We start from the raw sequence: 23882 nt of genomic DNA on the forward strand, positions 1-23882 counted from the left end.
TTCCTTGATACTGACTTCTGCACAACATCCCCCATTCCCAAAGTAATAACATCTAAAAGATTTTTGCAAGCTTTGCTAATAAAACAGCCCATTAATTTTTTGAGCTCTCATTTGGCTCTTTCTCGAAAACATAAAACTCATCCCTTTCATTTCTTGAGTGCTTATTTTGAAAATCTGGTCACCTTCTCCCTATGTACACACAGCACACTCATCTTTTGTATATATATAAACTCAAACTCCCTTTTTACTGAAGCATGAAAAACATGCATTAGTTCTTCCTGGGTTTACAGATCCTCCTCGTTTGAATTCTCTGCAAAGTCTCTAGGGCTCATTAAGGTCACATAACTTCATTAAATCAGTCTTTCTCATAAACCTTTCCTCATAACATGCAGTAGCAGTGCCTTCAAGCAATCAGTTCACCAGTGGAGATTTGCTTATAAATACCAGCTTTCTTTACTCGGAACACCATAGCTCCAGATCAGTGGCAGGTAGTGACTCCAGTTCTGGAGGGGTGGTGGTTCTATTCAGGGTTTTAAATACAACCAGTCAAAACTCTAAAGGTGCTATCCAAGGTGCTGAACCCATTTTGGGGATGAGGTTCAGCGCCTTGGATAGCACCTTTAGAGTTTTGACTGGTGGTAACTAAAACCCAGAATGGAAGCACTGTCCCTCTGGAACTGGAGTCACCAGCTGCCACTGCACCAGATCGTCAACGTGCCAAAAGATACACACCACACTAGATCCCTCTTTATCCAAGAGTTATTGATCTGCCTCCCCTTTACCCAAAATTGACTGTTTTTCTCTATCGATGAAATTTACTTTCCCAGTGCATTTATTGAGCATGTGATTTGGCATACTCTCCAATTATATATATTGAGTAGTGTACCTGTTTTCTCCCTTTGGGTGGATGTTGCTGACACGTACCAAACCTGTACCTAAGAGTAGCTGCTAGAATACCAGACACTTAGGCTCTGATGCCTGGGGTGGCCATAAAAACAGAAATAAACAGAGCAAAATACTACAGTTGTCCACTTTTGGACTGTCCCAAGCCAGCGTCACCTTAACAGCAGTTTGATGTACACCAAGTGACAGGTTATAGTTTTTAGCTCTATGCCTTGAATAACGTCAGCCACTGATTTCTGCACATCATATCGCAGTTAAAGGGACAAAAAACAGCCTGGCAGGTTTTTTTGTTTTGTTTTTACATTTCTGGCCAGCTGGTAACTCTGACCACATAGGGTCTAAAACATGGAGGGTAGGGGCAACCTTCCCAAATAGCCCTCCTCCCACTGTATAGCAGGTTCTCAAATTTTGTAAGTTTTTCATACTAGACTTAGATGATGGTCTGAAAAATACACAGAGCTGATCAAAGGTAAGATTTCCAACATGATCTCAAGGGACAAGCCATGCACAGAAACTGCAGACGGGTTTTTGGCTGCCTTCAAGAGCTCATGCCCCTGCTATGAGAAGCCACTCTGAACACTCAGTTTTGTCCGATGAACACTGGTTATTTCTGAATTGATCAGCTTTTATTGTTAGTAAGCAACATACAAGTGACATTTTTGTTCCTTCAGTTATCTACATTTCTTTTTGTTGCATTTACCTTGGGTCTGTTCTTATCTTACCATTGTAACTAGGGATAAATTATATAACAGGTCATAGGTGCAATGTCCAAAGTTCTCAGAAAGACAGCCATGTGGTTTTTATTACTTCCACTTCAGAGCTCTCTGCCACAGGAGCTTGGTTGCAACCAATGGCTCCTTAAGAAGGGCCCATGATAAATGCTGTCTTTAAAGTCTGCCTCCTGCAAAGCTCTAGAAGTTGCAGGGGGGCTGCTGAAATGTTTACTTCCTTGCCCGTTCATTAACCAAAGATGTCCCACTTCAGTCTTCTTATAAAGTCACCAAGGGCTGCGTAATTAAATTGCACAGGACATGCATGCGGCAACAACAAAAGTGAGGGAAGGGCTCAAGCCACCTTGACAACCAACATAAGGCTTTACATAAGGGTCCAGATCCAATCTTTGGCATCTCTCATTAAAGGATCTCAAGTAGCCCACCTGAGATGCCCGAGATAAGAACATAGGAACAGCCCTCTTGAATCAGACCACACACCTACCTAGGCCAGCATTATGTTTCTCACTGTGGCCAAGCACATGCCTCTGGGCAGCCCACAAGGGGGACGTGACAGCAATAGCCTTCTCCCAGTGTTGTCCCCTACCAACTGGTATTGAGACACTTGCTGCCTCTGACCCTGGAAGTAGCTTATAGCTATCATGACTAGTAGCCATTGATAGGCTTATCCGTTTGTTTCAATGGATCATTTTGGGGCAATTCAAGTTGCAGGTGCAGGCCCCCCAACCCTGGGTGGGGGCAAAGAGCAAAAGCCCCTTCTCCCCTCTCCCACACTAGGGTCCCAATCCAGATTGGGTCCCTTGCACTTACTTTAGAGTTTAAAAAAAGCAGCAGCTACATCTTTAAAGGAACATGTAGTTTGGTTCTTCCACATCTTTCTAAACTAAAGGGCACCTAGTTTTACAATCTTTCCACATAGAGGGGAGTTGCGCCAACCCCGTGATGATTTTGATTGCCCTTTTCTGCACCTTTCCCAGCTCTATACAATCACTTCCAGGTCGGTCTTCGCAATACTAGGCTGTCAGACGATGGAACTGACTCATCAGGCTCTCTCCTTAAAGCCATGGTGATTATTCCTTGGCAGTCCTGATCAACAAGGTAATGTCCTATGTATTAACTATGCATGCTGAAGGCCTAAATGCTGTTGCTTCAAAAAGGGGGGGAGGGTGATTGGCAACCTCTGTTGACTATCTCATGTCGAAGTCTGAAGGTACATAATACTGCAGTCATGTGGGTTTCAAGGTGGCCTCCCATCCAGGCACTGACCAGACTCAGACCTGCTTAGCTTCAGTGATCACCTGGAAACCCTATGCATGCTGCCTTGATTTCCATCACGGAAGAAAGGTTGGTTGTAGATATAATAAATAATGTGGCTATAGTTATTCAGCAAGTGCTCTTTACAATTAACAACTTGGCTGTATTTAAAAGAAAGCCTTTGAATCTTGCTGTGAAACCCCCCATCCCCCAGAAAATGCCATATACTAGTGACAAGGAGTTAGTTACAAAGAACAAGGAACATTTAGTTTACCTAGCAGCTATCAGAGGTGTGATAATGCCTTTGGCACAGTCATGATTGGAGGAGCAGACAAAAATTAGTACTGACCACAGAACAATAACCTCTGATATGCTTCTAATATTGTTGCTTGGGAACACAGTACCAATATTTTCCATGTGGAGATCAGCACCTGTTCCCTCACTTAGGAAAAAGCTACCTTATATATAGAAAATGCATATGAACATTAACGTTAGTAGGGCTTCAATTAACATGAACATAATGGTGCTTGCTTACTGTGCAAATAAATACATGGTTTACATTCTCACTGTGAAATATAAATGCCTTTTGCTGAAGCTAGTTACCACATATTTCAGTATATCTCATCTTAGATTTTGAATAATTTGCATAGCTAAGTGGCATGTCAACCATTTTACTATCCTTGCTCCAAAGGTAAGCATCCGCTGTGTCAGATGTTTTTAAGTATCCTCTCTGTCAATTCTCATCCGTATCCACTCAAATGCCTATTGTTTTTGCAAATGGAACATTTGATCTTCTGAGTAAGCTTGGTCTTTGGACATGTTGGCACAAGGGCACTTCAAATCCCCACTCAGCCATGAAGCTTACTTAGACACCTTGGGTCATAAGAACATAAGAAGAGCCATGTTGGATCAGACTAAGGTCCATCCAGTCCAATATTCTGCTCACACAGTGGCCAACCAGCTGTTGACCAGGAACCCACAAACAGGGCATGAGCGCAACAGCAGCCTCCCACCTATGTTCCCCAGCAACTGGTGTATATAGGCTCACTGACTCTGATACTGGAGAAAGCACATAGCCATCAGGACTAGTAGTCACTGATAGCCTTGCACTCCATGAATTTGTCCAATCCCCTTTTAAAGCCATCCAAAGTGGTGGCCATCACTACATCTTGTGGAAGTGAATTCCATAGTTAGGGAGAAATCCTACGGCAATGCCCATAAGCCTCCAAACTCAGAGGCTTACAGGCATCCTATGCAGACCAGGAAGACTGGCGGATGCTCCTCCTACTCTGCAGTTTATCTAGACAGACTTTTTCATCCATCTAGCCGGGCATGTTGGAACGAGAGGGAAATGGGCTGGGAGGCCTCAGGATACATTGTATCCCAGTTTAGGCAGTCTCCTCCCCTCCCCACCCACTGGCACGCTCCCTTTATCCCATTTTGCAACCTTGGAGAGGCAGCCAGCACAGTTCTCTCCATGCCAGCAGGGAGGGGGCAGGGAGCATAGATTTTTGGATCTGCAGTCAGAGTGCTGTCTCTGACCTCAGATCCAGGAATCTGAATTATCCTATGGCCCCCCAGACTCTGTCTAAGGGCCATAGGATTGCTCTCTTAATTAATCTTTCTCAGCCTAACCTACCTCACTAGGTTCTTGTGAGAATAATATGGCAAGAGAGTCTTGTATGCCACCCTCAGATCTTTGGAGGAAAGTCAGAATTATTTTTTTAAGTATATATACCCTTTTTTTAAAGTGTAGTTTGGCCCTTATACACAAGCATAGGTTTCCAGGGCTGGCCATCCCATTAAGCAGAGTGATGCGGTCACCTCAGGAAACTGTTTTTGGATGTTATGAAAGGGCAGCACATTGTTAGACAAGTAATTTCTGTACACTATGCTCTGCATCCAAGGCCGTCCTCCAGGAGCCTCCTCTGAGGGATGCTCAGGGAAGGCAACAAGGGAGAGGGCCTTCTTGGTGGTGCCCCCCCCCATTTATGGAATGATTTTCTTGATGAGGCCCGTCTGGTGCCAACATTGTCATCTTTTTGGAGCCAGGTTAAAACTGCCCTCTTTTCTCAGGCATTTGGCAGCATATCATGAGTCTTTTGATCAGGTCCTCGATTGTTTCTGACTGATAGTTTTAAATTGTTTTAGATATATGTTGCTGTAGTGTGTGCCATCTGTTTTATGTCCTTAGTTGAATGGTTTTATACTTTATGTAATGTATTTTAATTGTTTTAAATTTTTGTGAACCACCCAGAGAGCTTTGGTTATGGGGTGGCATAGGAATATAATAAATGAAATGAAATGTATCGCTTTTTTTTTTTTTCACTGCCAGAGAACGGAGAAAGGTGGGTGTGGGATTTTCTGCCTCAGGTGTCAAAAATAACTTGACATGCCTCCAGTATACACCTTGACTTGCGGGGAGGGGCAAGCATTTGCTGCTCCATCTCAGGCAGCAAAATGTCTTCCACCAGCCCTGAAAAGAATGAACTTCTACCTGGAATTGTTGATAAAGTCCTTAAACATGAGAATGGAGACTCCATCACTTTGCTCTGCATAATAATGACTCGGGTATCCACTAGCCATCAAGTGGAAATATCAGCATTCTCCACCCACTTCACCTGAAGGGACGGCTATGCAATGGGTTTGCTTCTGCAGAGATTTTTTATAGATATAAAAGTGCCTTATTACGTAAAAATAAATAGAAAAAGTAAAGAAGGATAAATACAAGAGCACAGGCACATGCACATACAAGGGCTAGCGAGGGAAAGCAGCCCCGGGTGCAATGCTATACAATGTGCTGCAAGTCTCTCAGGTAACAGGTGTCTGGTTCCCCAGTCAGTGTACTAAAGGATGACTTCATAGGGGTGGAGTCCTGCTAGGCTGTAGAGGTGGCAGTCAGGTGAGCCAGGTAAGAAGTGAACTTAGGCAGGTCTTGGAACAAGACAGCTGATCAATGCCAGGAGCTGTTCCTTTCACCCAAGCAACAAGCCGGCACAACGCACCATCAGCTTAGCCTTTCTTTTCTTTTTCTCCCAAGCGAGTGGGCCCAGGAAGGGATTTCCCTGCAGCCTCCCTCTGGAAATGGAAACCAGAGATTCTGCTGGTAAAGAAAATGTGGGGGCCAAGAAAAAGAATTTGACCTTTTTAAGGCACAGGCTGTACATGCTGGAGAGGAGGAAGACTGACACAGTGGTGGAAAGTAATATTTCTGGGGACCACAACAGCTCTGGGACGCTGAGGAGGAGCCAGTCTGACAGGAGTGAATACAGCCAGAAATTACAAGGTAAAGTGAGAGGGAAAGGACTAAGGGCGCAACCCTACGCACATTTAGACAGAAAGAAGTCCTACACCTTCCAGCATGCCCCAGCTAGCTTTGCTGGCTGGGGGATGCTGGAAGGTGTAGGACTTTTTTCTGTCTAAACATGCACAGGATTGTGCCCTACGCTGCATTTCCTAATTATTAGTTTAATTATCTCAAGCAGTTCTATATATTACCAAAATCTTGCATAGTGTTGGAAGGTATTATACAAATTGGTGGATAGTCCTCAAAATCCTGAACGCAACTGTAGAAGGGGGAGAGAAGCATTATCCTAGAATAGATAATACTGAGCGTATGCACTTATTTTATATTTTTAAGGGAGCTCTCTATAATTGTAGAGCCACTAAGACAAAAGGGACTTGGAAGGGCAACTTGGAATACTCCTCACACTAAGGGGAGGTATGTCATTAAATAAACTTTTTACAGTATAACCGTAATATTGTTCCCACTGTAATACTTTACTGGGAGAAAAGTGTCATTTTTGCATGTATTTAAAACATGTACTGAAATGTGCAGATATTGTGAAACAGGTTACATGCAAAATCAAATAACAGGAAGAGACCTGGTGAATGTTTGTCTTGGGGAAAAGTGCTTTGGTTATTCTCTTGTTTGGATCTTAAACAAGTGATCTGAGACAGCATTCATTTTCCCCCTCTCATGCCCTTGAGGCCAGAAATAAGTACAATGACATTTTGTGTTATATATTCCCTTTGGGGAGAAAGGATGTTGTTATCACTTGTACACGTTGCAATCCCCAATGCTACTTACTCTAAAGTTGTTCCAGTGATTTCAGTAGAACTCTCTTCTTTCACATAAAGCAAAAGAAATCTAACTGTAACTGGAGCTGTAGAAGATTTGTGTGTGTGTGTGTGTGTGTGTGTGTGTGTAATCTTCCATTAAAATTGCCTTTCCTAATCCTCTATAATAGGGCAGGCTCTAAAATAGTATTCTGCGTGTGTTTACTTAGATGAAAGGCCCACTATGTTCATTAGGACTTATTCTCAAGTAAGTGCATATAGGATTGCAGACAAAATGGTTTAAATAACTACAGTATGTGTGATTTCCATTCACCTTCCTTGAGGAATGTAGTCTGTAATACTACAATGTCATACTGAACAGGTTTGGCTACACTGCCCTAAAGCCATGACCCACAGGCTCCCCCCGCGCGCGCACACACGCACACACACACACACACACACACACACAGTGAGAACTAGATCTCTGTGACAAACAATAGTGTGTGTTGTCCTCAGAACTAACCCCCCACCCCCGGGCTTTCTAAAGGACACTGTAAACTCTGCATTTCCTTATATGCAAAGGCTACCTGGCAGAACAGTTCAGCTCTACAGAGCAGTCCTGTGACACAAGGAGGAACATCGCATGTGCAAATTGCTCTCTTCCTTAATGCTGTGATCTCCTCTACCAGCAGAACAAGGCCAATACTGGGAGATTTATATCATGACCACCCCCACCCCACCCCCATTTCTATTCAGTAATTACAGTACCTGTTTTCTCGTCATATGATCTAGTTCCTGGTGCACTCTCAATATATGCCGAAGTTTACCTGCTAGTTGGACCTGGCCCAATTTGCATGGGAACTAGGTCTTACCATTTTGCCCAGCGTGCAACTGAAATGTTGTCTTGTAAATGTGCAACTTAATGCTAATACTAATTGTTCAAAGAGCAACTGCTATAATTAGGGTGGCCAGGCGAAAAAGAGGACAGGGCCCCTGCACCGTTAATACCTGTGCAGAAGAGTGAATTTCTGCAGGTGTAGCTTGCATGACAAGCTACACCCACGGAAATTTCCTCTTCTACGCAGGACCCGCCCAAGACATTTTGCTGCCTGAGGCAACAGACAAGTTGGTGCTCCCTCCCATTCTGTGTACAGAAGCCAAATGGACTAGCAGTTGCATCTCGCTTCAGTACTGGGGATAGAACAGCATCATCCACTGCATCTGAGGTTAGCTTAAGGCAGGGGTAGGCAGAAGGTAGATCTCCAGATGTCTGGAACTTCATCTCCCATCAGGCTCTGCAGCATGGCCACTGGTCAGGAATGCTGGGAGTTGAAGTCCAGCATCCCCGGAGAGCTACTTGCTGCCCACCCCTAGCTTAAGGGGTGCAGGATATGTCATATAGGAACACCGTTCTGTCCTCTAACACAGAGGTACACAACCCGGTGCCCTCCAGGTGTATTGGACTTCAACTCCCATCATCCCTGGCCATGCTGGAAGGAGCTCATGGGAGTTGTGATCCAACACATTGCGAGGACACCTGGTTGCCTACCCTTGCTCCAACACCGCACCCCGGCTCACTCACCTGCCTGCTGCCCACTCTGAAAAATGCTGCAGTGAGGCAGTACCAGCGTGCATCCTGTGAATGGAGCAATGCACACCCATGTGCGATGCCAGCTTAACACATGCAGATTTTATGCAAATCTGTATCCTCTTTTGTCCTATCTTTCGGTGATGCATAAAGGCCACCCTACGCGTAGGCATCACGGAACAGCATCGTTGGGCACCTGCCAAGGCCCAAATCCTAGTAGGGGCCCTCCTGCTAGCCCCTGGAGACTCCTGCCTCCGCCACCCCCCCCTTCTTGCTGTTGCTGCCTAGTTGCCTGAGTGAGCTGTGAGACGGGGAAGGGGAAGGAGAAGGAGTACTTAGCCCTGTACATCTTGTTCTCACTTGGGAAGATGGTGCCCATTTGGCCCTGAAGGAGAGGCAAATGAATGGGCAGTGGCAACGGCAGCAAGGAGGAGGGGGTGCTCATGGAGGGGTCCCACTGAGAGCATCTTTCCCAAGGGACCCCCAAATCCTGCGGGACTCTCTTCAGATGCTCAAATGAACACTTTTTGAATAACAGAACAGGATTTTAGATTTCATTAATCAGATGGCAGCCCTAATAGGCATAGGGTGGCCAGATGCAAAGGAGCTATCTGCACCTTGGATAGCTCCTTTAGAGTTCTGACTGGTTCTGAATGAAACCCGGAGCAGAGCCACGGCCCCATTGACATCAGAGCCACCAGCCTCCACTGCTTCAAGACCCCTACTGTTCTCCTTTTGCATGGTTCTGTATCTTTAAACCAAACTTGGACTGGATGACCCTTCAAAGAAAGGATTGCTTTCTGTAAAGTAGGACACATAGCCACCCTATAATACAGGGACTTTCATCAGCAGGGGTGGGGAACCCGTGGCCCTCCAGTTGTTGTTGACTACAACTTCCATCATCCCTGATAATTGGCCATTTTGGCTGGGGCTGATGGAAGTCAGGGTCCACAACACCTGAAGGGCCAATTCTTTCCCAGCCCTGCTCTTCACACATTCCATCAACATGCACAGGCCAGGGGGCGGTGTCGGGAGGTTGCCCCTGCTGCCTTCTGAAATCCTCAGGTAGCCAGAATCAACACACAGACAATAGGGCTCTTTTCCAAGGCTTTATTCCCATTCAACCTAATGATGCTTACAGATGCTAATTGCTTGATCCTACGAGTGAGACCTAAGAGAGCTGCCTTCTCGGGGGTTCTAACCTTAGGAATCAGTTGATCTCCATTTGGAGGAGAAGGTGGGAAACCTCTGTACTTATGGGCTAGGAGGAGAGAGTCCACCCTTTTCCCGTGGGGCATTGGGGTGCCGCTGTTGCCGTCGTGCCAAGCAGGCTGAACGCCTCCTCTCAGTGCCTGCCATCTCCCGCTTGACGCTGCGCCGCCGCCTAGCATCCAGAGACTGCTGTTGCGCCTCCCTCTCCCTGCCAGGGTCACTAACACTCTCAGGAATGTGTACCGGGAGGGGCTGTCCCCTTGGCTGCTCCTCTGAACAGCACACAGGTTCCTCTCCCGCAGTTTCTGTCTCTTCCTCACAATCAGAACTGCTTTGGGGCTCTCTGGGCTCCGATCCAACCCTGGAGCCTGCAGCTGCACTGCCATGCACATTCGTGGATCATGCTTGGAAGTCTGAACAGGTCTTGGCGGATTAATTGTATGGGTTTTAGTGGACTAAACAGTGCAATCCCATGCATGTAACTCCTACTGTGTTCAGTGGGGCTTACTCCATATATTTAGTGTGCTTAGGTCCGCAGCCTAAATCTGCATATATTTGCATATAAGGAAAAACACTAGTTCTAAGAGCATACTTTCATTGATGCATAATCTTAGAGGAGGCATTCCCCTTCCCTCCTACACAATGTGTGCGTGGGGAGTGGGCATGGGATGCCTCTTTCAATACAGCATCTACATTTTTTATACGTACTTATATTTTAAAATGAACATGAGAATGTTAAAACTACTGCTTGATTAATCGAGGCACCAATCAAGATATTTTAATGCTACAATCCTATGCACACTCTCCTGAAAGTAAGTCTCACTGAACTTAATAGTGTTTACTTCTCAGTAGATATGCATAGGATTGCACTGTAATTCAAGCAAACACTTGTGACCTGCAGTGGAATGTTGCAGCATCCTGTCCAGTGTGCCAGCCAGCCAACTATGCTCTCTTCCAAGATACTCCATTCCATATCCTTCTCAACAGACACTCAGCAGTCCATGGCTCCTGAGTATGCTCAGTCCTCATTACACTGTGTTTTGGTTCTGCCCCCCAGCTTAGGTTCCCCCACACACATGCCACCAACTTATTCTTGTACATCTGCAAACCTTGGGGTTGTCTCAAGTCTGCTGATTCCTCCCTCTTGGTGCTGTTTCTGTATAAGTTCGCTATTACTATATAGAGCAGCCTTCCCCAACCTGGTGTCCTCCAAGTGCCTTGAACTCCAAGTCCCAGCATCCCCCGGGCAACCATGCTGGCTGGGGGATGTTGGGAATTGTAGTCAGGGTCAGTCCTGGGATAAATAGCACCCTGGCCAAAGAGTGCCTTTGGTGCCCCCGCCCCCAGGTAGTCAGTTTTGCGGGGCCACCCAGAGGATTTATGGGGTCTGCTGCAGGTGTGATGTCCATTAACCTTGATCTCTCAGCCACTGTGCTACAGTTTGCACAAGCCAAAGTTCAAACAGCCACATTCTGAGCAGCAGCAGTACACTACGCAAGACAGCCGAACTATCACAGGTTTTACTTATAATATTTTTTGCTTTGTTCCTATCTTTCGGGAAGCATTCTTTAATTAAGAAAATCCATTGTTTTTATCTTTAAAAATAATAAAGTAACGTTATAAATAAAAAAGGTATCCAGCTGACCTCTTACAGCTTACGGCTTTATTTTATTATTATTTTTATAGTGCTTATAGTGTTTATGGTATTTGAAGAGCTAAGTGCTCAGTAACCTTGCCTCAAAGTAAAGCTGTGTTCCACTGATTTTTACCTAGCACAAATGACATGAAAGGGGAAACTGAAAAAGAAACATACTTTAAAGCTAATTGAAGGACGGCCATTTTTGTAGTTAGTACCCAAACAACCTTTAGAACCTTAAAAGAAAGGTTACAGACACTTGCTTTTTCCCACCTTAGCTCCCTGCAGACAATACAGTAAAAAAAAACACAGCAACTGAGTTCAGCTTGGCACCCCCCTAAGCTCAGTTCGGTGCCCCCCTCAGCTCAGCACCCTGGGTGACCTCAGCTCACCTACCCCTAAGGCCATCCAAGGCATCAGGAGGGCACCACATTGCAGCCCTATCTCATATATTATCATCTCAGGGATCCCTACAGCAGCCCTTTTATGGAGGTCAGTGCTATTTTTCTTATACAGCAGATGGTGAGGAAGAGGGTGAAAGATAGCAGCTTGCCTGTTACGCCCCAGATTTGTTCTCACTAAATACCTTTCCCAGAGCAATTGATGGCATTTTTCACATGACATGCAAAATAGGTCAGATGATACCTTGCACAAAGTTCCGTTGGTAGAGGAGTCTGCCAACATCAATTGTACTGGCCTTCCCCAACTTGGTGCCCTCTAGGTGTGTTGGACTACAATCCTATCATCCCCAGCCAGCATGGCTATTACACAGAACTTGTTGACAAACACATCATTGTTGTTGTTCAGTTGTTCAGTCATGTCCGGCTCTTCGTGACCCCATGGACCACAGCATGCCAGGCCTTCCTGTCCTGCGCTCTCTCCCAGACACATCATAGGTGAGCAAAAAGTTAGATTTACTGCAACATCTATTTCATCCTGACTGTTAATGTGAACCACAGCCAGGTATTCAGATTAGGTGATTTAAGGTAGATTTCAAAGTGCTGTGGAAGCTTAAATAAAACACACCCGACACCCTGCTGAGTTTCACAAAGCCTGAGGCTGTGGTAGAGATCAGCCTTCCCCAACCTGGTGCCTTCCAGATCTTTTGGACTCCCAAGATTCTTGACCAGTAACCATGCTGGCTGGGGCTGATGGGAGTTGAAGTCCAAAACATCTGGAGGACACCAGGTTGATGAAGGCTGGTATAAATTTAACTTACAAGGGGGGCAAATGTCTTAACTTCCATCAAAAGTTTAATGCACTCCTCTGTGTGTTTACTCAGGAGTAAGTCCTAGTGAGTTGAATAGGCCTTACACCATTGTGTGTTTAGAAAAGAGTAATTGATCTATTTAATAGCCCTAATGATTATGCTTAGAAAAGCCCAACTATTGCATTTAAGTTAGTGTTGTTGGTTATTCGACATCTTAGGAATGTAGGAAGCTGCCTTATCATGAGTTAGACCATGAGTCCAGTTAGCCCAGTACTGTCAACACTGACAGACAGTGGCTCTCTGGAGTTTCAGGCAGACGTTTTTCTAGCACTACCTGGAGATGCCAGGGACCTTCTGCATGTAAAGCATATGCTCTACCCTCTAAGCTATAGTCCAGAGATTTATTGTTTTCTTGAAAGCCAGCTATCAGATGGAAGCCAAAAAGTTGGAATAACATTGCAGGTCAATTCAGCTGTGCTTGACATCTTTGTATACTTTACAACCCATATTAAGGCCTTCAGAAGCTTAATCAGTCCCTATATACCCACTCCTATGTTACAAATGCACAGTCTTAAGACACAAAGGCAGTGAGTTATGGATCCTGTTTATGTTTTGATCTGACCACATTGGTGTAGGCAGGAAAGCAGCTTGAGGGGGAATTCTTAGCTGGAAAAACATCTGTAGAGGAAAGGATTGCCCCCAGAGGCTGCTTTTAGTTTAAAAAAAGAAACAAAAATAGAAAAGCTAACTGCAAGCAACTGTGTGCCACAGGTCAGCCTTAATTTTGTAGACAGAGCAGGAGGGTTTTTAAAATTATGTATGTTATTATTTTCAACATGAACATTTGCCATTTAAAAGATACTTCCAAAATAGCAATTTAATGTTCAATAGTACCCCTTTAGTGTATGGGTTCCAATCATCAGCATGTGAGTCCTACCCAGTGTGTTATTTCATATCATTTATTTGTGATATAGCATCGTCAGCATCCATTGCCATTCGCAGAGTAACATAAACAAAAGACTGGCCCTGGCTTTGTGGAGCTTGCAGTGGCTTGCTTTATGGTGCCCCTTGCATGAAGGGACAATAGTTTCCACCAGTTCCTACCTTCCACCCCCGTAGTTGCCCATGCTGTCCTGCACGCCATTCCGGAGAATCTCCCCATCTGAGCCAGGAATCACTTTTCAGAGCGAGATCATGGTTTGTAGTAGGAAAGTAAGTAGGAATGCCCTCGTTGCATAGAACCTAACAGATGGTTCTTTGGATACAGACAATCCAGATTATACACATGACATCCAGTTGTTTGATTTCAGAAAGGCAGCCACTTAGGTCCTGTGTAGTACTAGCAAACGCCCCATATTAAAAACTGTGTCTTACTTCGCATCACCAGACTCACCACCACCTCGTCCTGCTCTTCCTCCTCATGATGATTCTTATGTTGAAAATTCTTATACCTTCTTCCCAAAAGAGCGGAGCATCTTAGGATATTAACAATAAAAAAAACCACCAGTAAAGCAACAATAAAATCCAACTATCACAATAAAACATTTTAAAATACAATAATAAAATGCTAACCTAAAAACACCAAAACCAACAAGTCAGGAGCCAAACGCTTTTGTAAATAAAAGGGTATTTAACTTATATTTGCAGGTATTCACAAATCGCACCTCTCCTGGGATGGAGTTCCACAAAGGAAGGAAGGGGGGAGCCTCTGAGACTGCCCTGTCTAGCATCCCCAGCCTCCTCACCTCATTTACGGTTGGGCAGGGGGCAGCGATCAGGGCATTTCCTACAGACTGAAGGACCCTAGTTAGCTGGTAATGGGGGGGGGCACTTTCCCCATCTGTGGAGTATCCCTTATTTTAGAAGGTGGTTATCTGAGAACGTTGACCCCTATGGGGCTACCTTTCATTAGAATTATGGGGCTACCTTTGGGGCTACCTTTCATTAGAATTTCTGAAATCGCTTTTCAATGATTTATAGAAGCTGTGGATGTGTCTCAAACATTGTTTACATTTGACAGGTGAGTGAAGCTTAAGTGGATGAGCAACTTAAGCTGGCACTGAATTCACTGAAGCTTGAAAAATAACATCATCGGGTATATGCAACCCATCAGAGCGCAGCTTTCCTCCCTAAGCTAATGTTTGCATAGGGCAGGGTCTTTTCTTCATAGCCCTTGTGGATAGGTACTGATCCTTCCTTATTGGTTGCCATTTATTAAGTCCAAACTTCCTTTAACTCTGAGGTTCTCCCTGCAGGTTAGTAGCATTATATTTACAATACATTTTCCACTATTGCTTTATGTTCCACTGCATCGTGTGTATATATAGCCTGATGGAGTGGCTGGTTTGTTTCTTGATAGAATCAAGTTACAAATAGGAGTACAACATTCTGTAATATTCCAGGCATAGATACACAAGTGGAAAAAGCAGCAGATAGGTAAATAATGGATTCCATGGAACTTTGTTTTTTTCTTTTTCATGTTAACATCCCTATTCAGATTTCGCAGTTTTTCCCCTTTGGGTAATAAAGGTTAATTCAGTTGATTGGTGTTTTCAATATCCTAAAAGGATCAGGGCAAATTTTTCACAGACTACCAAGAGCCAACCCAGCCAGGCACCAAAAAGTCAGATCTCCTAAGAAGTATCTAATGGGCCAAATATATTTAGGGCACAATCCTATGGCCGCTAATCAGCAGCTAGATGGCCATAGGATAGGTCGGTTCAGTGAGAACTGACCCTCACCCCCTCCCTCACTGCCTCCGCGCTCTGCGCTCGGAAGAGGAGTGCAGAGCAGCAAAAATGGGCCATTCCTGAGGGCATGCTAGGGCACGGAAGTCGGAAATGTCAGTAGGACACATCCTATGTGTCATCTGGATGCCGCTTCCCGCACTCTGAGGTCCCACAGTTAGGCAGCCAAATCAGTTGTCTAGCCGCAAAAGCCGGGCAGGGAGGAGCAAGGAGGAGATCTGCTCCTTAGCACTCCTCTCACCCTTGTACTGGATAGGCGGTTGTCCCTGGGCTCAGAGGTGACCATCGACCCAGATAGGATTGCTCCCTCCATAAAACAACTAATAATACTGTTCTAAAATAAGATTGTAAGAAAATATAAGATGGCTGATCAAACTGGTTTTGAAATAAAGCTGGGTTTGTTTGTACAAATTCTATTATATGATAAATTCTGGTACATCAGTGGAGAGTGGCATATTTTATATATTATATTATATTATATTATATTATATTAATTATGCTGCTGTTCAACTCAATGATCACCAATGCAGTTTTACATTAAAAGCATCTAATAACAAAAATATAATTAAAAAAACACCAGAAAACAACAATAAATCAGCAGAGTAAAAACATCAATAAAATCAAATTAAAAACCACCGAGACGGTAAAGGCCTGAGAAAAGAAAAAAGACTTTACCTGGCACTGGTAAAATATAAATGTAGGCACTGGCGAGGTTCTCTGGCCACCACAGAGAAGGTCTTCTTCCTAGTCTTTCTGGTCACCCCCCGCCTCAGCTCAGATGGTACAGTGGCCACTTATTTATTGCCAAAATAGAGGAAATGCATGACCAGAAAAGTGGACAAAAAAGAAAGAAAAGAAACTAATTTGCATAAAATTTGCACACTTAAACAGTATTCCTATAATTTCAATTAAAAAACGGGCACTGGGTTTGCATGATTGGGGAAGGAAAATAAGCCACTATAGTTTATTTTCCTGCTTCTCATGTGCCGGTTGTGCGCCACGTCACCCAGGAATTGCCGTTACGTGCCAACCGGGATGAAAAAGATAGCAAAAAGTTACCAACATTCAACAGCAAATATACCTAGATACCTGTACTAATATAACCACGCTTCTCATATGGTTGTTTGTTAATAATACCAGCTTAGCAAGTCTCTTTCTATTATGTGAATATTTGCGAGACATCTGTGTTTACCACTTCCAGAGAATCAAAGAACTGTTGGGAGGGATTTAAAGGTTATCTAGTCCCAAAGATCCCATTGCAGCAGCCTCCACTGTATCCAGACACTCCTAACTGATTAGCTCTGAACAACAAACTCATTTCTTATCTCAACTAGATCCTGACAAGCTCAATAGAGAAAAGAGAGAGTTACTGTTTGTCGCTGGTTCATCTGCTCTAAGGTGGTGCTGTTCAACCTGTTCTAGACAGGCTTGCATCCCCCTAGAGGGTCATATTTGCAGTCTGGGGACAATTATCAACCCATACCTATTACTAGAGGCCTAGGAGGCTTGAGGAGAACAGAGCGCCTTCCAACAGAAGCCAGTGAGTCAAATGTGGCCCCTTGCGGTCAGAAATAGTCTGTCCAGTCTTCCTCAACCTGGTACCCACTAGAAGTTTGGTCTTCAACTCCCATAAGCCCCAGGCAGCATGGCCAATAGTCAGTAGTGCTGGGAATTGTAGTCCAAAACATCTGGAGGACACCAGGTTGGGGAGGACTGGTCTGGCCACTGTTATCCATGCCCTGGTAGCCTCCCAGTTGGACTACTGCAATGCATTATGCACAGGCAGCCTTTGAAGAGAAACTGCAGGTAGTACAAAATGGAGCTACTCGGGTACCAGTTCGGACCAATCGTTGGGAACCTAGCTCACTTGTGCTGAATGTAGCTCGCCTGTGTTGGAAGAATGCCACTGGCTGCCAGTTCATTTCCGAGCCCAGTTCAAAACGCTGGTGCTTACCTTTAAAGTCCTACACGGCTTGGGACTTTGCACTCAGGTACCTGAAGGACTGTGTGCTTCCACATCAACCTGCCTAGGCTTCAGAGATCCTTCCCCAGGTGCCCCCATGCTAGTGTAGTCATGTCTCCTACTTTACAGAGCGCAGTCCCCTATTTGAAGAGCAGTCCCATCCAAGCCCAGTTTAAAGATAAGGAACCATAAGAAGAGAGAGCAACGGGGGCCTTGGGAGTTTCCATGAACACTTAGTTCCTGCCTGGACAGCAAACTGAACAGGCTCAGAGGTCATCCGGTTACAGTCTTCCCACTATGGTGAGATGTATTGGTCAGGTCTGCACAGTCAGGGAAGGAAAATAAGGCATTGTGGCTTATTTTCCTGCCTTGTACACCAGTCACAAGCAGGAATTGCCATGTCCAAGCAGGAGTGAGTGAGCACCTTGCCTCCTGCACACTCATCACTTCCACTTTTATCCAACAACTCAGGAACAAACCATGAGCAATTGTTGTGTTAACTCTGGGTTCTTTAACCCCTAAACAACTCAGAGTTCTGGGTTCAGACATCATAACAACAACCCAGCAATGGGTGTTCCTGGGTTTTTGATTGAAAGCAGATGGAACAAGTGTGTGGGAGGTAGCATGCTTGCTGCCACTCAGCCCTGACAACCGACTGTTTAAACCCCATGGGTTGTCATTATGTGCGAACTGGGCCTACGTGTACTGAATTCTCCATGGAATCAGGGTTGGGGGAAAGGATTTCAACATGAATAAATTCTGTGACCACCATGCTTTGGAGACACTTCAAAATGCACCCCATAGCTTTCAGAAAGAATAATGCTTGCAGAATCCTTACAGGGATTTCCTTTGTTCATTGAGTTTAGAAATCACCACACAGTGAGGGGAGAAAATGCCCATCTGAATTCATCAGAAACAATTCACAGCAAGGATATTCTTCTTTCATCCTGAGTAAATTCTCTCCTTTCATGGGCTCTTTCAACACCCCAGGGAGCACTCACACACCGATTAAAAGAATCTAATGTCAGGGAATTGAAATCAGATCTTTGCTTTTCGATATCTATTGCAAAAAGTCATTCACTGAAAAGCAAAATCTGGTGACTTGAGTTCTAGATTACCTAATCAAAAATCTATGACTAGACCTGATAGTAGCACAGCAGTCTTAGACTCTTCATGCAAGGTCAGGGACTAGAGTATTGCTTCTGTTCAAACATGCTGGACATCTAGAGAGAACTTTATTCTTGGAGAAAAAGCAAAGAGTGTTGATTGTGAGAAAAATTCCAAAATCCATGCTTCTGTGGTATCTTTATTAGGCCAACCAAAAGATCCCCCGGTCCCACAATTGTGCAAGATTTCAAGACCCTAAGATCTCTTCAGGCAAGATGTTAAAAAAGGCAGGGGTGTGGGCAGGGGGAGAATAGGGAGGGGAACAAAATTTCCAGAAGTTGAAGACACGTTGTCTGCAAATCCAGACTAGTTAGCCCCAGGGACAGTGTGGAAGGAGGGGACTGCAGGTCATGTGATATTTAGAAGAGGGCTCTGCTGCCCCTGGTTATGCTGGGAAGAAGGAGTGGGGAGAGAAACGTTGCATCCTCCATTTGGGGAAATATAATGTCCAGCTACTCTCAGGAGCATTTTCCATCCTGGTCAAAATGCATGGGTTTAATTCTAAATTCTTAGAGCTGGCTTATGCCGAGAAAAATATTCTCAGATTGAATATTTTCCATTGCATTTTATTGAGGCTGGAATCAGATGGTTGGGAGGCACATTGGTAGCTGCTTAGTTAGTGTTACATCTATACAGGTCCTGTCTCTGAACCACGACTGAGAAATCAGGAGTGGGTTGTTGGATCATATGCTACCTCACCCCCACTTCTCCTGCATGGCACTCCCTACCTTCATCCTCCCACACACACATACACACCATCAGCCTTAACTATGGTTAGAGTTCTACCAGCGACTATATTAATCATGGTCAATGCTAACAAGTTTCCCTCTTAACCAGGGCTTGCTGATATGTTTCAAGCCCTGGTTCAAAGAGAACCCTAATTATGCTGCATCAACCATTGTTAATATTGGCATGAATACGGGACTTAACTCTGGTTAAGGCCTGCAAGGAAGAGCAGGGGCTGGAGGAAAAGCACATAATCCAGCAGACCGCTCTTGATTGCTTAGCCATGTTGAAGTGATTGCCTTTAAACGTTTACTGCACAGTACCTGTAAGACTGTAACCATATCAGGAAGTCATCTGAATTTTAACCTAAAAAGCCTTACATGGCTTGGGACAGCCATTCCTGATCGAACGCTCTTTCAGACATGAACCTACCCGGATGCTATGATCAACATCTGGAGCCTTCCTCCGAGTACCTCCTCCGAGGGAGGCTTGGAAGGTGGTAACAAGGGAGAGGGCTTTCTCAGTGGTGGCCCCTGACTATGGAATGATCTCCCCACTGAGGCCCGCCTGGCACCAACACTGTCATCTTTGGGGTGTCAGGTTAAGATTGTCCTCTATGCCCAGGTGTTCATTGGCATATGATGGGGCACTTATGTTGGCTGTCTTGAACAGGTCTGTTCTTGAAATTGTGAACTGAAATTGTTTTAAGCTATTTAACTGTTTTAAATTTTGTATCTTAAAAGACTTTTAGACCACATTTTATTATAAAGTTGTATTACAATGTTTATATTGTCGTCGTTTCTGTATTTATCTTTATGAAACGTTGTGAGCTGCCCTGTGCCTTGGCTATTGGGTAATATAGAAAATAATACCATCATCATTATCTGAGACCTCCAATCATTTGCTTAAACCTAGCATTACCACCTCTCTGTCTATTCAGCATTCCACATTGCTCAGGGCAGGGTGGGGGGAGGTAGTGTGGAGTTTAACTGTGTGGCTACAAATGCCTGAATGCCGTATGATTCAAAGCACCACATGGCGAGTTTTCAGCTGCAGGCCAGCAGAAAACCAGGAAGACTAAGTCAAACCAGCCTACCTGAAAGACTTCCTTCTGCCATAGAGCCTGCGCAGGTTTTAAGATCTTCAGGGGAGGCTCTTTTCTTGGTACTGACCATCAGAGGCATGTTTGGTGGCAATATGAGGGAGGAAGGGCCTTTTCAGTGGCTGCTCCCAGACTCTGGGATTCCTTGCTGAGAGAGGCTAGGTTGGCTCTTGCTGTGCTGTCCTTCTGCCGGCAAGCAAAGACATTTTTATTCAAGCAGGGCTTCGGCATGTAAGCTGGTCTGTCGGGTTGAGTGCTGTTTGTATTCTGTTATTATGTCTTTTAACAGTGTTTTTGATGTCTTCCTTTTACTATTGTTTTTCTCAAGGGCAGGCTCCAAGAGGGCTCTTATGCCTCTACCGATTCTCTTGCGCCCCGCTGATTCCGTCGCATGATCAGGACCCAGCGCTCGGGCAACAGTGATTTAGCGCTACCTGGAAATGCGCAGAAACCCTTGTTCCTTGATGAGGGCAGGTCGGCGGAGCTCCCCTGTGCAAGCTCTGCCGACCTGCCCTGTCCGGAGACGAGCGTTTTTGCTCATTTCCCCTTGCCCGGGGAGCGCTACATCCTCCTTGTGGAAGCGCTGGATCTTCCCTTATTGGAAGCGGTGGGCTGTAAGGGAATCGGCAGAGGCGTGAGCAGCCCGTTGGATTCCGCCCCGAGTGTTTGTTTTAAAATGGCTTGTTCCGATGATTGTTAGCCTCCTTGAGTGCCGTCTTCTGCTGGAAAGGTGGGCTACAAATCCAAACCAGTCAATCTGTCAAGGAACCACTCCCTCTGGATTTCCGTGATAGGTGCCAGCCATACCTCTTTCAGAAGAAATTGAGAAAGTTCGACTGAATACATATGCATTTTTCAACACATATTTTCAAACGTTAAATATCATAGCATGCCATTTTTGTTTTTGAAACTTGGCACATTTGAGAGGCTTACTTGACTCCTTGCATGGAAGCCTCCTTCTCCAGCTGACTATTCCTCCAGTGGAAAGACTGGAAAATCCACACCAGGGTCTCTCTCCTGGCTGTAGACCCTCCCCCAGCCTGTCCTCCCACTGCCCCACATACACCCCCCCTCCCCCCTGGAAGCTGATTTCACAGAGCTGCTGCAGAGCCCGGAACTGCACAGCTTGCCAAAGCCATAGCCATTCCCCTGCCCCCTTCTGATCGCTCAGAAACCCCTTTGCACCTGTGGAGGTAAGTGCAGAGATTTTCCCCTGCATGACTTTCCCGTTGAGAAATGGTTACCTTTCCCTACCGTTGTTATTCTTATCCTTATTGTTTTCCCAGAGACTTCTTCTTGGCGAAGGACACAGGTAGCTCCCTTGGCAATGTCGTCCCTTGGGGAGAGCCTTGCAGGCAGCGTAACCTGACACCTCCAAGGACAAGCAAACCTCGCTCCCCTTGCATTGCGCACTGGCACCGAGCCAAAGCCATGCTTCCCTTCCCCCACATTGTCACTGCTGTGGATGCAAATGTCAAAACTGAGAGAGGAGTATGTGCTTGGTGACATTCATCCCACTGTCATGCCATAACTGTTTCAGCAATGCTTATCATGTCCTTCTTAAGACACACAAGCGCTCGACTGGACACAGAGCTCATAAGTTCTGCTAGCTAGAAAACAAATGCATATCCGTATTGCCAGGGTGTGACATTCCAGATGTAACGTAAGGGAAGCCTGGTCTCCCTTACAGGAGGTAAACATTACTGCTCATAGGTTATTTGGCATCTGCGTTTGCCAAATTGATTCTATGTTACCTCTGAAGTCTTTCATCTCCCCCACCCGCCAAACACACACACTCAACATTTTCAAAATGTTTTCGTTCCTAGGATCATAAGCTGCCTGAGTCTGAGTGCCATTTTCTTGGTAGAAAGGCAGGCTACAAATCAAATCAATCAATCAGTAATAAAGAAAAAAGAAAAAAAAGTGTGACAACTAATCACACTAGCCCCTTTCTGCATCTGATCCAGCATACTGGAGCCAAAAGACTGGAACACAATTGGTTAACTTTCATTGTGGTATAAAATTGGAGGCTTTATTTGTTTAAAATGTTTGTGCTTTTCATATACATCAGTTTTGTAGTTCAACAGAGAGCCAGTGTGGAATAGTGGTTTGAGTAGCTTTCCCCAACCTGTTGCCATCCAGATGTGTTAGACTTCAACTCCAATCATGCTCAGCATGCTGGCTTAGAATGATGGGAGTTGTAGTCCAGCACATCTGGAGGGCAACAGGTTGGGAAAGGCTGAGTTAGAGTGATGGGCTTGCCCTGGGGAGACCTGGGGGTCCAAATCCCCATTTAGCCATGAAGTTCACAGGTTGGCCTTGGGCCAACCATTATCTCTCAGACTGAGCTACCTCACAGAGTTGTTGTCAGGATAAAATGTGGTGGGGGGAGAGAAACATATATGCTGTGTTGAGCTCCTTCAAAGAAAGGCTGGATATAAATGTAATAATAAATAAATATAAATATAAAGAAAATAAATAAAAGATGTATATGGTGCATTATAACAGGAAACTATGGTTAATTAACCCAGAAAATCTTCTATTGCAGCGGCTGAGAAGAGAGGAGGAAATGCGTTGTGCAAGGATGCAATGCATGGGCACAAGATCTGTGCATGTCTTGGCTTATTAAGTTGCGATATATATGTCTGAACCACACCAATATGTCAGAGTCTATGGGCCAGTTTGCATGTAATATAAACTGTAATTAGATGCAAACTGGCCCAATCAACAAGCTACCATTGGCCCGTTCGTAGGTTGTGAGAATGACATTCACACCTGGGCTGCTGGGTTGTTTAGGGGCTAAAGAACCCAGCAGTTAGCCCTACAACAAACCATGGGTTAACTGTTGGGTTGTTTTGCCCCTAAACAGCCTACCACATCTGGTGGGCTCATGCGCAGGAAATTGTAGGTTAATTAATTAACCCACAATTTGCCTTTACATGTGAACTGGGTCTATGTCAGCAGTTGCTAGGGCTTGAACCGGGCGCATCTCAGGGTTTGTGAGTGTCTTGCATGTGTGTTGAGCCACTGTACTGCATGTTGCATCCTGGGACTGATCCCACCTGCCCAGGATGGACAGGAGGAAGTATATAGGGTTTCCTGTTCCAGTAAAGCCTTGCCTTGAGCAGCAAGAGCTCTGGCATGTTCCAGTATCCTTTGGTTAAGAACATAAGAAGAGCCATGCTGGATCAGACCAAGGGTCCATCTAGTCCAGCATTCTGTTCACACAGTGGCCAGCCAGCTGTAGACTGGAACCCACAAGCAGGACATGAGCGCAACAGCACCCTCCCGCCCATGTTCCGCAGCATCTGGGGTACATAGGCTCACTGCCTCCGGTACTGGAGGTGGGACATAGCCATCAAGCCTAGTAACCATTGATAGCCTTTTCCTCCAGGAATTTGTCCAACCCCTTTTAAAGCCATCCAAACTGGTGGCCATTACAAGATTCTGTGGTAGTGAATTCCATAGTTTAACTATGTGCTGTGTGAAGAATTGTCCCCCTATCCACATTCTCCACACCATGAATTATTTTATACACCTCAGTCATGTCTCCCCTTACTCCCCTTTTTTCCTAAAACCTTTCC

The 23882-nt window shown here is 45.0% G+C and overlaps 1 protein-coding gene across 1 annotated transcript in view; it reads left to right on the forward strand.

The window, feature by feature from the left end:
* Positions 1-5792: 5792 nt before the first annotated feature.
* The window catches only part of ARHGEF38 (Rho guanine nucleotide exchange factor 38), a 79117-nt gene continuing 61027 nt past the window's right edge, over positions 5793-23882 (forward strand). Inside the window, exon 1 of the mRNA XM_084855764.1 lies at positions 5793-6174. Within this exon, the coding sequence (XP_084711890.1) occupies positions 5973-6174 (202 nt within the window). The 5' untranslated portion in view covers positions 5793-5972. The remainder of the gene's footprint in view (positions 6175-23882) is intronic.

This window comes from Heloderma suspectum, chromosome 5 (assembly GCF_057233095.1).
Source record: "Heloderma suspectum isolate Gila_16-S chromosome 5, 16-S_ref, whole genome shotgun sequence".
Classification (NCBI taxonomy): Eukaryota; Metazoa; Chordata; class Lepidosauria; order Squamata; family Helodermatidae; genus Heloderma; species Heloderma suspectum.